This window comes from Rhinolophus hipposideros (assembly GCF_964194185.1).
Source record: "Rhinolophus hipposideros genome assembly, chromosome: 20".
Taxonomy (NCBI): domain Eukaryota; kingdom Metazoa; phylum Chordata; class Mammalia; order Chiroptera; family Rhinolophidae; genus Rhinolophus; species Rhinolophus hipposideros.
Window position 1 is genome coordinate 4,825,977 of NC_138066.1, and position 13,331 is coordinate 4,839,307.

At 49.9% G+C, this 13,331-nt stretch overlaps 1 protein-coding gene across 13 annotated transcripts in view; it reads right to left on the reverse strand.

Annotated features, from left to right (window-relative positions):
- The window catches only part of COX10 (cytochrome c oxidase assembly factor heme A:farnesyltransferase COX10), a 167,712-nt gene that overhangs the window by 28,589 nt on the left and 125,792 nt on the right, over positions 1-13,331 (reverse strand). For 2 of the 13 annotated variants that reach the window (XR_013991891.1, XR_013991892.1), the window contains 3 exons: positions 12,754-13,125; positions 12,331-12,405; positions 11,243-11,914 (listed from right to left, as the gene is read on the reverse strand). The exons of 2 other annotated variants lie outside the window; for them this stretch is intronic. Coding sequence is in view for 4 of the 11 variants with exons in the window: in XM_081028054.1 (XP_080884180.1) it covers positions 11,838-11,914; positions 12,754-13,125 (449 nt within the window). In the remaining 7 variants the exon portion in view is untranslated. Of the gene's footprint in view, positions 1-11,233; positions 13,126-13,331 lie in introns of those variants that run through there. 9 more of the 13 variants (XM_081028057.1, XM_081028055.1, XR_013991888.1 and 6 more) reach the window with 8 other exon arrangements.

The window sequence follows — 13,331 nt, forward strand, 5'->3', positions numbered from 1 at the left end:
GAGCTAATAAATTCATGTTGCTTTCAGCTGCAAGTATGTGGTAATTTGTTAGGAAGTAATGGAAGCCTGGTGCATTCTATGAAAACATTTCCTAGTCAGAAGATTCCCCACTCAACCTTGTTCATTCAGTAAGACATTATTGAGGATATGCCATTGTAGGTCCCTCAGAATGATACTGGCCTGGTGTTGTTTTAGGAACATGGGATTGAAAACTGAACTAAATAGACAGAGACACGTGCCTTAATGCACGTACAGCCTAGGGGGAACGGCGATTGTGAGGGAGACAGACAGCCAAGAACATAATAAATAAATAGATAGGTAGATATATATATATATATATATATATATATATATATATATATATATATATATATATATATATATATGGATAGATAGATAGATAGATAAAGCAGTATGCTAGACAGTGTCACAAAGTATAGAAATGTTAGAAATTCTGTAGTATGTTATAAGTGCTACGAAAAAAGTAGAACAAAGTGAACAGGATGGTGTGGGTGGGAGATGGGGGCCAAGGTTAGATTACTGAATTCAAAGGATGGTCACTGAGGTGATATTTGAAGGAGAAGAGGGAGTTAGTCACGTGGCTTTCTGGTGGTCCAGGTAGAGGAACAGTCTAGCGAAGGCCCCAGGGTCAAAGTATGGAGAAGAGCAAGGAGGCCGGTGTGGCTGAAGCAGACACAGCAAGGGGGAGAGTACTGGGAAATGAGGTCAGGTGGGTAACGGGTGTTAATCGTGTAGGGCTGTGTAGGCCATTTACTCTGAGTGAGCTGGGGAGCCATTGCAGGATGTAGGGCAAAAGGGTGGCATGATTTGACATATGATTTAAAATGATCCATCTAGGAGTGGTATTAAAATAGACTAGAGGAGCAAGGTTGGAAGTCAAGAGAATGACTGGAGCAACCCCGGCAAGGAACGATGGTGGTGGTGCAGGTGGTGAGAAGTAGCTGGATCCTGGATATATTCTGCAGGAACAGTCAGCGGGAGTTTCTCAAACACTGGATATGGGGTCTGAGAGAAAGTGAGGAGAGGAAGGTGCAAAGGTGTGGGGTGAGCAAATGGTAGAATGGAGTTGCTGTCAAGCCAGTGGCTCTGGGGAGAGGAGATTTGGAGGGACGATGAGGGGCCTACTTGGCACATGATGAGTTTGCAAGGTCTGTTAGGTATCTAAATGGACATGCTGGAGAGGCAGCTGGACAGACGTGTCCGAAGTGAGCTAGAAAACTCTACGCTGGAGAGACCTATTTGGGAATTGCCAGCACGTAGATGGCAGTGACAGCCATGGGACTGGATGGGCTCACCAAAGGGATGAGTAGAGAGAGAAAGGAGAAGAAGAACAAGGACTGAGCCCTGGAGCCCTCCCACATTTAGAAACTCAGGGAGAAGAGGAAGAACCAGCAAAACAGGCTGCCGAGGAGCAGCCAGTGAAGTAGGAGGAAAATCCAAGAGCACGGTGTCCTGGAAGCCAAGAGAAGAAAGTGAATTAAGAGAAAGGACACAGCTGGGTCAGATGCCATTGAGAAGTTGAGCAAGGTGACGGGGGAGAACGGTCCATTGGGATTAGCAGAGTGGAGACGCTGGGGGACACTGACAGGAGCAGCGATGGTGGAGTGGTGGGGGTGGAAGCCAGGGTGGTGAGCGTTAGAGCATGAGGGGGAGGGTAATTGTGGAGAGCAGCAGGTGTAGATGATTGTAACAAATTTTGTTGGAAAAGGGAGCAAAAAAATGGGGTGGCAGCCAGCAGAGGAAGCAGAGTCGTGTTTTCTGTTTGTTTGTTTGCTTGCTTTTTAAATGGGAGACAAAGCATTTTTGTTTTTGTGAGAAAGATTCAATTTCTCATTCAGAAAATAAGCAGTTAGTGTTGTAGGAAAGAAAGGACCTTTCGGGAGCAATGTCTTGAGCGGATGAGAGGAGAGTGGATGAAAGGCACACACACATAGGGGGTCTGACTTTAGGTTGGAGTGGGGACAGCTCACTGTGGTATCAGACAGGCGAGCAGACTGCTGGGAACACATGCTGGCGGGCAGGGAAATATGTCAGAAGACGGAAGATTCTGTGTTGATTGCTTCCACTTCTCAAAGGAGTAGAAAGCAGGGTCTTCGGCTGAGAGAGAGGAGAGGGGAGGGGTATGACGCTTGAAGAGAGAAAAGAATGTGTGGAAGGCGCAGGTAAGAAGGGAGTGAGGGGAGCATTGAGGCCACACTCAAGTTTCGTCATGAGTTGCAGTGAGGGCTGTCCCTGCGGCTGGGTGTTTTCTCTAGCCCTTCGGGTGCAGGTGTGAGTAGGTAGAAAGCCAGTTCTCATCAGGGTTGAGGTTTTTGCCAAGCAAGCATGAAAAGCAAAAGGAGTAGGGAGCCAGGATACAGGCCAAGGCGTGACTGTGGGCGAAGGTGAAGCTGAGCTGTGAACCAGGTAAGGAAGGAACACTGTGCCCTTGAATTGTAGCCAGGAAGCCCTAGCAGCCACCCCCTCGGATGTGAAGTGAGTCTTTCCCAACTTCAGGGTTCAAGATATCAGCGAGTCTCCATTCTCAGCTCATTGGTCCCTCCTACTCAAGCCGTACGGACTGTTTTTCTCAAACTGTAAGTGGGCCCTTTATCAGACGCCTGGGGATAGTGTCCAGCAAGTACTGACTGCGATGGTGGACACTTTAGCCACTGGAACAGGAGCTACTGGATGGGGCTATCAGGGTCTTTCAAGTGATATAGGTGTTCCAGCTTATTAGAATGACTGACCCACCTAAAATACAAGCTGGGGAGAAGGCATAGGGAAAGTGACAGGGCCCTGGGAGAGGCTAAGAAACAGGAAGAGGAAGTGGGGCCCATGGCTAGGGGCAGCAGGAGACCCAGAGAGCCCTAGGCTGGCTAGTGACCCTCCACAGAAGGGGCTGACCACCCTGACCTCCTGCTGTGCTCTTTTCCATGTTGAGGCCTCTCACTAATCACACGTGTCTCAAGTGGCCTTTGTCTTGGAGCAAGCCCAGGGACCAGGCGCCCTCCTCACAAATGAGTGTATGGACAGAGCCCCTCCCCACCTGTTTGCTGCCACCGACACCCTCCTACCTCTCCCGAAACCCAGTTAATCACAGATTCAAATTGGCTAATTCTTTCTTTCTCAAGCTGTCCCAGCCCTCCGTTTGTTATAGCTGTCTGCTGGAATGCCGGTTGCAGAAATACATATGTTAGGGCCTTTGATCTCTCAGCACAATGACATAGATTTATCAAATGTTTGCCTCTTTCTGCCTCTTTGAAAGGCTGATTTATAGGATGCAGCCTTTGCCTCCCTTCCTTTCTTGAAATATGAAGTGTTTGTGAATAGCTAAGGTAATATTTAATATCCTGCCAACGAGCCTTTTGCACTTGCTAACAAATGAACTACATGCCAGCCAAATGGTCCACATCTGTTTGGGCTCCTCTTTTTGACTAAACAAATTAGCATTAAAATACCTTGCAGAGAATGCCAAGTGTCCCTTTCTAGATGAGGGAGCAGGGACAATTCTGAGGGAAAGGATCGCTGCCTGGGGGTGGGAGCTCTGCTTGTGGCAGATGATTTCCTCTTTCCTGCAGTGTCTGGGGATGAGCTGGTCCCCTGCAGGCTGGTGACTGGTGGCTGGGAAGCAGGAGACCCCTCGCAGGCAGGGAGATGCTTTGCCTTCCCCTCTCCACAGAAACTCAGGGTTGGGGGGTAACTGTGGAGAATGGACTTGGCTCGCTCATTTCTGGCTCTTCAATCCAGAAGAGTTTTCCTTAAATGATTCCTAAGAAAGTGGATGTGCCTTCCAAGGAACATTTCAGTTGGAGAAGAAGGCTGCTAAAGTTGAAAGGTGCTGCTTCAAGTGCTCTGATGGGGCCTCGCTTTATCTCTGGGGTGGCTCTGCCTTCCCTGGATAGGTGTGGGCTTGGGAAATCCCAGGGCGTAGGTAGGGCTGATTGGGTGTAAAGAGCCCAATCAGGGAGTGAACCAGGGGGTGAACTGCCCTGGGTTTTCCTCCTGTTAATGGCCTTTTAATAAACTGACCTTAGTAATAAACGGGCCTGTATATAAATGTAGTCTTTCTTTACAACGAGGTGGGGACCCTAGGTGTAATGTGGTTAGGACAACTCTGCCAGGGGCAAAACCTGTGGCTTACCATCTGGGTTATGGGCGGGAGTCTCTGTGGGTGTACAAAGCAATGGGGCTCCCTTGGCTGGGACCCTTCCCCAAGGTCTGGGGTCTCTCTGCAGGGGCTCCAGCTTCTTCAGAGCCCTGACCCCAAAGCCTCTCTGAGGACCAAAGTAGAAGGTGTGTCCTCTTCCTCTACCCGCTTCCTACCAAACTTCCAAGCCTTCACCATGGGGAGGGATTACTGCCTTTGCACATGGGCTCTGACTGATTTGAACCCAGGATGTGTTGGTCGAGAATGGGCACAAATACTAGTCAGACCTCATGGGGCCAGCATATCAATTCCAAGACTTTTTTCTTCTGAGGTGGAATAAGATGTCTCCCAAGCACCCAACTCCCCACCCCAGGGGCAACCACAGTTGCCATACTTTTTGCATTTTCTTCGAGAGATATTTTCGGCATGAGGGCAGGGATGTTTGAGTATTTTGTTCACTGCTGCATCCCCAGCACCTGGCACAAGGTCAATAAATATTTGTGAATAAAAAAATGAATAATTGTTTAAGGGGTGTCCACATCATAAGGGGAGCGAGCCCCTGTCGAGTGGTGCCAACAAGTGGAGCGAACACCCTGTCTCCTGGATCAAGCCATGCCTGAAGCCCATTGCTTCTGGACTTTTCAACCACACGGACCAATGCATTTCTTCTTTTGATTAAGCCAGTTTTAGCTGAGTTTTCTGTGCCTTGCAATTATGAGTCTAAACTGATACAGGAGGATTGATTAATGGTTGACTAATGAGGATACATTTTGCTATGAGATTAGCTGTGAATTTGTTTCCCAGTCTGGTTCTGGGTAGATTATCTATATTGTAGAGATGAACAAGTACAAAATAGCAGCATGAGGGGCCTGAATAAATGTCAGCCACAGTTGGTTTTAGGGCAAACTATCCAATTCTTATTCGAAAAGTGAATTCAGATATTTTAGTTGAGTAGGCCAGTGGGTTATTTAGAATGCAGAGACTCAGGTCAGTGGGGAGAAGGAAAGGTGGGGAATAATTTCCTGCTCCAAGCCTTTTGGGCAGAGGTACTGACTGATGGGGCTTTGGGGCCAAGCTGTCAGCCCCAAGGCAATACACACAGTTCCGAGCAAGCTGCTTCTTAGAGCACACTGCACCACACCGTGCAACTGTCGCTAGACTGGCTGAGGAAGCTTTTTCTCCAGTGCCAGGCAGTGGGGAAATTCCAGGCAGAGGCCTGAGGTGTTGGTGGTCTGCATACTTTGGGGGACGCAGGATTATATGTGCACGAAGGGGTGGGGGACAGCCTGAGGCAGCCTGGGTCTTCCAAGGGAGGAGACCAGCAATCCAGGCCATGAGTCACCACAGGTAAAGGAAAGAGGAGGAGACATGACCAGTGGAAGAGGACTCACATCCGTGAACGGCAGCACCTTGTCTCCCAAGCCCCACCCTGAAATATCCCAGAATTGTCTTCTGTCAATCACACTGCCCTGGCAGATGGATTTCCCTCTGCCCCTCTTCTCTCCTTCTCCCTCATCAGCCCAGACGCAGACGCATCATCACTCACCTGTTCTCCCCAATTCTCCCAATCTACCTTCCACTCTGTGGCCTGAATTTTCTTTGTAAAGCACAAACCTAGTGATGCTGCTTTCCTGTTTGATTCTTCAGTGTTCCCCCTTGCCTTTAGGGTGAAGTCCAGACTGGTGACTTAGGCTTAGGTGAAGTCAGTCATATCCGGTCCCATGGCTTCTCGCTTCAGCCTGACCCTCTGCCTCCCCTTGCTCCCATGCTCGAGCCATGCAGAACTGTTTACCCTCTCCCAGACACGCCATGCAGCTTCCCATGGGACCTTTGCTCACCCTGGCCTTTCTGCATAAAATGTCTTCTCCCCTCTCCCCTCATAGTTGGCCCGATGACCCATGGTCTATATTGTAATCTTTCCTTGGAACACAGAAACACAATTGAGGTGATGCGGTCGCTGGACACTAGTCCCATAAAGAAAAGAGGGTGTGAGTGGGGCGTGGGAGATTGGGGGCTGGGTTGAATTCTCAGAGTGTCTCAGATCCCCTTAGTGGAGAGTGAGGGCCCACAGCCAGACTCGCCCTTGGATGGATATGCAGCCCTGAGGAGAGGACCCAACTCAAGAGACACAAGAACCAGGACCACGGAGAAGCACCTGGGAGGCTGAGCAATGGCAACCCTCAGGCAGGCAGTGGGGCTGGAGACAGGCAAGACACGGGTCACGGATTCTGAGTGAGAGACTGGAGGGCCTCCTCCACTCTCACTCCTTCATTGCTGCACTTTCTCTAGGCAAGATCTCAGAGTAAACTCCTAGTGGTCAGGGCTGCGCCTTGCTTCATCTCTTTCTCCCACACAAGGCTGAGCACAAAGCAGCCTGGAATAATTATTTGCTCAGCGGATAACAGAATGGCTATTGAGTTAACCCACCCTACAGAGGAAGGTGCCTCTCCTCTCACGGATGCTTTGTTTTGGTTTGTGTGTCTGTTGGTTGAAGCGAGGAAGAGGTGGGGGCTTTGTTTGTGTAGGCCTCGCTGGTGCTCTCCCTGACTCCTTATCTTAGCCACCTTGCTCTCCTCAGATGTTTGGGATAGAGAGGGGTTTTCAACCAAATACTTTGCTTTGCCTCCACTGAAGTTCCCTGCGTCGTCCTCTACCTCCCTCCCTCCCTCCTTTCCTCCCTTTCCTTCCCTCTCTCCCTACCTGCCTCCATCTCTCCCTGCCTCCCTCCCTCCCACTGTTCCCTCTCTTCCTCCTTCCCTCCCTCCCTGCCTTCCTTGCTGCCTCCCTCTTTCCCCACCTCCCTCCCTCTCTCTTCCTCCCTCCCTCCGTCCTTCCCTCCTTTCTCTTGCCAGTCCACAGCTCCTTTCTTGCTTAGCTTAGTGAGAGGAGCTGTTAGCCAAGCGTAGTTCCAGGTAGTGCCCCAGCCTGTAGAGCGCCCTGGCTGCTGTTTGGTGAGGGCAGACTGGCTCTGACCAAAACCCTGGCACCCCATCTTCACCCACTCAATTGTGGCCAACATGCCTGCTTGATCTTCTCTGTATGTGGGCCCCCCATTCTCTCGGCTTCCACTTCCTAGGCAGTCCCGATTTATAAACTGGATTGGGTTTCATTCATTTAAGCTGTACTTATGCATGCTGGTTCTCACAGCCCAGAGGTAACAACTGAGTTCCCTTCTGCTATGAGTGAGTTAAAACAACGCCTTTTGTGGAAGACGATTAGGGAAGAAGATGGAGAGAGAGAGAGAAAGAGAGAGAGAGAGAGAGAGAGAGAGAGAGAGAGAGAGAGAGAGACACCAAGAGAAATGTTGGCCAAGAAGCCAACTTGACTAAGGACTCTTAGCTGCTAAGTAGTTGAACCAAGATGGCCCCAAAGACAGAGAAATGGTAAAAGTTTACCACAATTTAGGAAACGAAGACTGAGTAAAACCAGGAAGAAATGATAGTAACTCATCTTGACTCACCTCTGGCCCTTTTCCTCACAAAATGAGGGGGGAGCTGCATGTAGCCCGGATTCAGTCCCACAGGCCGTGCGTCTCCCTGCTCTGAAGTGCTGGTCTGCGAGTCGAGCAGAGACAACTGCTCCTCCTGCTTCTGCCACCTACACCGCAAGCCAGTCCTCTAAAGCCACTCATTCATTCCTTCCACCACTGATGGCCCATCTACCACAAGTCACTTACAGAGTGCCTTCTGTGCCAGGCAGGGGCCTTGGATTCCGCTGTGAGAAACAGACACTCTGCCTTGAGTGTACAGTTCATTGGGGGTGGTGGGGACGCAGAGAAATGGTTCATCAACAGGCAAGTAAGTGGCAGGTTGCATGTTGGGTGCCAGAGCAGACAAATCCAGCAGTGACAGTGGTGGGTGGGGTGGTGGTTTAAAGTTAGAGAGGGCAAATTCCAGGAACAAGTCAAAGCTGCAGGTTGGTGACCTGGAAGTACCTTCTGGCTAAGCAGTCCCAGGAGCAAGGATTGTTCCAGCAGAGGGATAAGGACAGTTTAAAAGCCATTTTTTTTCTCAAATCAGTTCATTCTGGATTCCAGGCTAACGGACCCTGTTCCTCTGACCACAGAGCATCATATAACCCAGATGGGGTTATTCCTTCAAAAAGCCCTTACTGAGCACCTACTCTGTGCCAAGCGTTGTCCTAGATCCTGGGGATAAAGTGATGCAAACAGGAAGTCCTTGCCTTCAGGGGTCTCATAGGAGAGGCAGAAAATAAATAGGTAATAAGATAAACACATGGGTAGACATAGGATGTCCAATAGTGTAATCTCAGTGAAGTTAGGAGGGGAGAGGACTCCAGGCAGAGGGAACAAGAGTCAGCAATGCCCCAAAGCAGGGAGTGGGGGGGTGCATACTTCTGGTATCTGACGAAGAGCGGGGACACCAGTGGGCAGGGGAGCAGTGGTGGGGGCAAGAGAGCAGTTCCAGGATCCGAGCTGGGAGCTGTCCAGGGTGTGTGGGGCCCCGTGGGCTGCTGTAAGGACTGCACTGTATTTGTGGTGTGAAGGGAAACCCTTGGAGGGTGGAGAACCGGGGAATGTCATGGTCTGCCTAGTACCCTAGCAGGAACACACTGGCTGCTGTGTGAAAACTGCACAGGGGTAGGGGCATAAGCTGGAGAGATAGATTAGGAGACTTTTAGGCATATGGGAGACGGGTGGTTAAATCAAGTTGGTGGCAGTGGAGGAGGTGAGTAGTGCCCAGGTGGGGGTACATTTTCAGAGGCTCAGCCTGATGGCCTCAGTGATGAGTAGCAAAGTGAGCAGGACCCAGCCTGGGCCAATCAGAATGCAAACTTTGGGGAGGCGGGGTCAGATGTCATCAGCCGCCTTGTCTCTCAGATGGTCTGTGATGTGCACGGCAGGGTCCATCAACTGAGTGATGGAACCTGAATCAGGAAGTGAGTGGCAGAGGTTCTCTGATCCAGAACATGTCTTTATACCTTCTATTTGATGAGGAAATTGTGGCCAAAAAGATGGCGGAAATTATAATCTGTCCAGCATGAAGTCAGCTATATTTGGGTTTCCAACAAAGCAGCGAGTATATTGCTCCTGCTAAACTTCTACTCTAGGTAGGTTAGTAGATATACACTTATTTAAAGCTTGACGCTGATGGGTGAAGACCAAAGGTGTCATATGAAACGTCCAAGCTGATTGCTGGACCACTTGTTTTTCACTTGCTTTTTACTAGTTGCCTGGTTGGGTAGCATGATCGACCCTACTAGACAGATAAAGAAAATATGCCGCTAACAGATGAGGCACTTTGTGGGTGACTAGCTGGCCTGATTCCAGAGAAAGAACCAATGCAACATCCCGACCCAGTTCTTCATCCAAATTGGATGAGGTGTTCTCTTGGACTTAGCGAATGTCATTAGAAGGGTCAAACGGACATTTCCCAAAGACCCTCCTCCCCTGAGTTCCCCCTACGTCAGTTACACGGGTCCCATCACTTGGAGTGTGTCAGGAAGTGGGTGGGATGGGAGGTGGGTGTCAGTGGACGCAGACCCTCACTCAAGCTGAACTCAGAGGGGAGTGTCTTCCACGACACCAGAGTCAGCGGGCAGAAGAAGCTTTGCTCTGTTCCTGGCACTGCTACTGAGTAGAGAAATGCTGAGCCCCAGCTGTTTCTGTAGCCAAGAAAACAGGAAGTGAGGATGATGGGCAGAATAGACTGTAAGGAATAAGCGACCGGAGGGAAATTCAACCCTGTACATACTCAGAGCAAAGACAACTGCCAAGTTTTGCTTTTGAGCTCTAGCGTAAGGGTGTGGGGTGTTCAAAACATATCTAAAGTACCACGAAGAAGGTGTTCCCATTGGGCAAGACGGGCCCCATTTTTGTTTGAAAAAAAGATCTGGGAATAGGCAGTAGCATTTCCGTCACAAAGACCGGGCCTGGACCCTGTGGTGAAATTTGGTTTTATCCTCAAGTGATACAGTGGTTTTCCACAATATAAAGGAAGCTGGTACATTTTTTCCAGCACCAGAGGAATACTAAGAATCATGTTTTGAAAAAAGCTAATTAAGGGATTAGACATGTCCCTTTGCCTTTTCATTAGCTGGCCATATTATAGAATAACCAAACAAGGGAAGTCCTGTTTCAAATCTCAAGTCCCTTCTCCTACATGTGTGGCCCCTACCCCTCCATGCCTGGTCCTGCACTTACAGCCCAGAGGCCCGAAGGACCGAGTGCAAACTCCGGAGATTAGGTCCAGATAGCATTTCCCAGACTGCACTCCTGACTACTAATTCCACGCAAAGAATGGGAGATGGGACACAGGGGAAAGGGTTCCGGCTTAGGTTTGGGAAACACCAGGGTAAGCAAACTCACATTATGGATTTTCAACCCTGAGTCCTTCTGAGGCCTTACTATGTGCATATGCCTTGTGATTCTCCACAAGAGCTGCAGTAGGCATCTCTCCCAAAAACACTCAGTGAAAGAACCTGTGGAGAACACATGCTTCACCGACCTGGGAAATCCTGATGAGGGTCAAGGTCAGAGCCTCTAGGTGGGTGTGGAACTTAAGTCCCATGAGTTCCCAGCAACGTCCTTGCTGGGGCTGTGGGGGTCACAGAAGTGTGAACTTGGGACATATGGAACAGGGGTTTGGGAAGGCACAGGGGCCTTCAGAGAGGTGTGAGGAGCAGCACGTAGTCAGTGAGGTGGCTTCATATTGTAGCTCCTCGGAGAGAAAACTGGAGAGTATGTCGGGTCTCAGTGTTGAGACGCTCGGACTCCATTTGCTGGGCGGATGGTGTGCCATTGGCATTTCCTGAGCAGAAGGACAGATCAGTCTCCAAAAAGATCTTTGGTGATAGTTATGAAGGAAGAAGGGAGACCGGATGATTCTGAGCAGAAGGTAGGGTGGGGGTGGGCGGGTCATGACCCTTTGTTTATTATTCTTTGGGGTGTACAGGTATCAAAAATCTGGGGTGCTCACTCCCACCACCTGCAAACAGAACTATCGATGTGCCTGCCCTCTAAGCCTCTGCTAGCTCAAAAAAGTGAGTCAAGTGTTATCAATTCTACCAGGAACTGTGCAAACGCACCAGAAGATGATTAAATAAAATTACATCACACACACTCCTGTTCTTACATACTTGTTTATTGCAGCAGGAAAAGAGAACCGAAGCATTTTACAAATTTCAGGGCTGCAGCAGTTGTAGATGTTCTTTCCAGACATTCCTGTGCCATGTTCCCCACAGTAAATAACCTGGATACGGCGGAGAGGTAATATTTCAGATAAGTGGAAACAGCGATCAGACGCTATCTGGAATCGTTTTAGAAATTTTTGAGAGAACAGGCATATTGCAATGACTGTTTAAATGTTGTTTAAACTCCCCAAATGAATTCCTACAGGGCAGCCATGTCCCTGGAGACTGAGTAATTAAAACATCCTGTTAAGCTTCAAGACCTTCAGGCAAATGGGACTCGACAGACGACAAGGGGGCGGACGTGAAGGACAGACGGAACCACAGGTGACCGAGGCCACACCTGGCTATAGCAAAACTCACAGCTCTGCGAACCGGAAGCAGCCCACCAGGAGTCCAACTCGGGCTTCTGACTCTTAGAGCCATTGGATGTGTGGAGGCTGATTTCTGAACTCAGAAGATGCCAGGACTGAAATGTGTTCCTCATGACAGGAACAAGAACATGAGCTATGTGAGCTGGTGGCGGCTCGCCTTGTTTTCATCTCCCTTCCCGTCTGGCCCTGAGCAAGCCACGTAGCAACGAGGAGGTGACATCTGCACAGAGACTAGAGAGACCTGTGTGGGAGGGATTTCTGGTATTAAGTCTAGCACTGCCCTCCCAGAAAGGAACGCTTCAGACACCTCCTGTATTTTAAAGTGAACTATAAAGATGCCTTTGATTCCTTGCAGTTATTGAAATGCTGATATGTAATGGAGGTGGGGCAGGGCTGGCAGTCCAGTCTGAGATCCCCTAGGCAACCGTTTGGAATTCTTCCTCCCAATGGCATGTAACAGCCCATCCTTGGGATTCTATTATCGCTTGAGGGACTATGAGGTTGAGAATACGTGTGGGGTAGAGAAAGCTGGAACTGGGGCCCCTGGCTCACTCACAGGGAAGGAGGTTCTGCGGCCAGTGGTGTGCATGCCCTCTGACATGGTCTTCTAGTGACCTGATGTCACAGAACTACAGATATTAGAGGACCAGTGCTCACCTTGTCTGGTCCACAATTACCACTTTGGCTGGCAGGTGAGGGGTGTGCGGTGGGGTCAGAAAAGGAAGATGTGGGCTGCAGAGGAAGAAGAAAAACAATGGGGTGGGGCTGGAGGAAGAGATATATAAAGACCCTCAAAGAGAGAAATATCCTCTTTGCATTAATCTACTGAGTCAACCCATTCTTATTTGGGGGACATTTTGTATATCATCATTAAAAAAACTGTCCAGTGATCATTGAGCACCAAATCATTTTACAATCTTGTGCTAAACCCAGCGATTGCTCTTCTCGCGTTCCAGAACTAGCAAAATATTCTTGCCTAACAGCAAAGGGAAAAAGTTGTGTCTCCTTGTATGTTTTCGTTTTGTCGCCACATGCCAATGGGATTTCAACTCGGAGGTGCTCCCTTGTCACTTTCCCCACCTGGTGGCTGCTTACAGGTGAGCATGAGAAGCAGGAGCAAGGGTAAATGCCAGAGGCTGCAGAAGAAGAGCTTCCTGGAGCTCTTTCGGTCGGCGTCTGCGTAGAACCGGAAGCCGAGGTAGGAGATGTAGGCGTTGATGGGGAGGGAGATGGCTGGGAAGGTCCATGTGGTGACGTCCAGCAGCGGCGCTGCCGTGCACAGTCCAATCAAGGCCAGGCAGTGGCGCAGCGCGACCCGCCGGCACAGGGCGGGGTGGGTGACTGACATCATTCGGTAGCCGCCCCGGGAGTAGTCCTCGCGGAGGCCCCAGCTCAGGGCGTTGAAATGAGGGAACTGCCAGGAGTAGAGGATTCCTCCCAAAAGAAAGGCTCCTGTGAGGAGGTTTAGGAGAAAAGAGGGAAGCAAAGACACGGTGTCATCACCAGACATTTACAAGGCATCGTCTCTCTCCTGAAGGCCTTCCTGGCCCCTGAGGTGCGTTCTCCAGATTTCACCCAGATCTCAGATTCTCTGCCAGTTTTGTTCTCCTCTCCGCCTGCCCACGTCAGCCTGGCACCCGTGACAGGCAGGGTGGGAA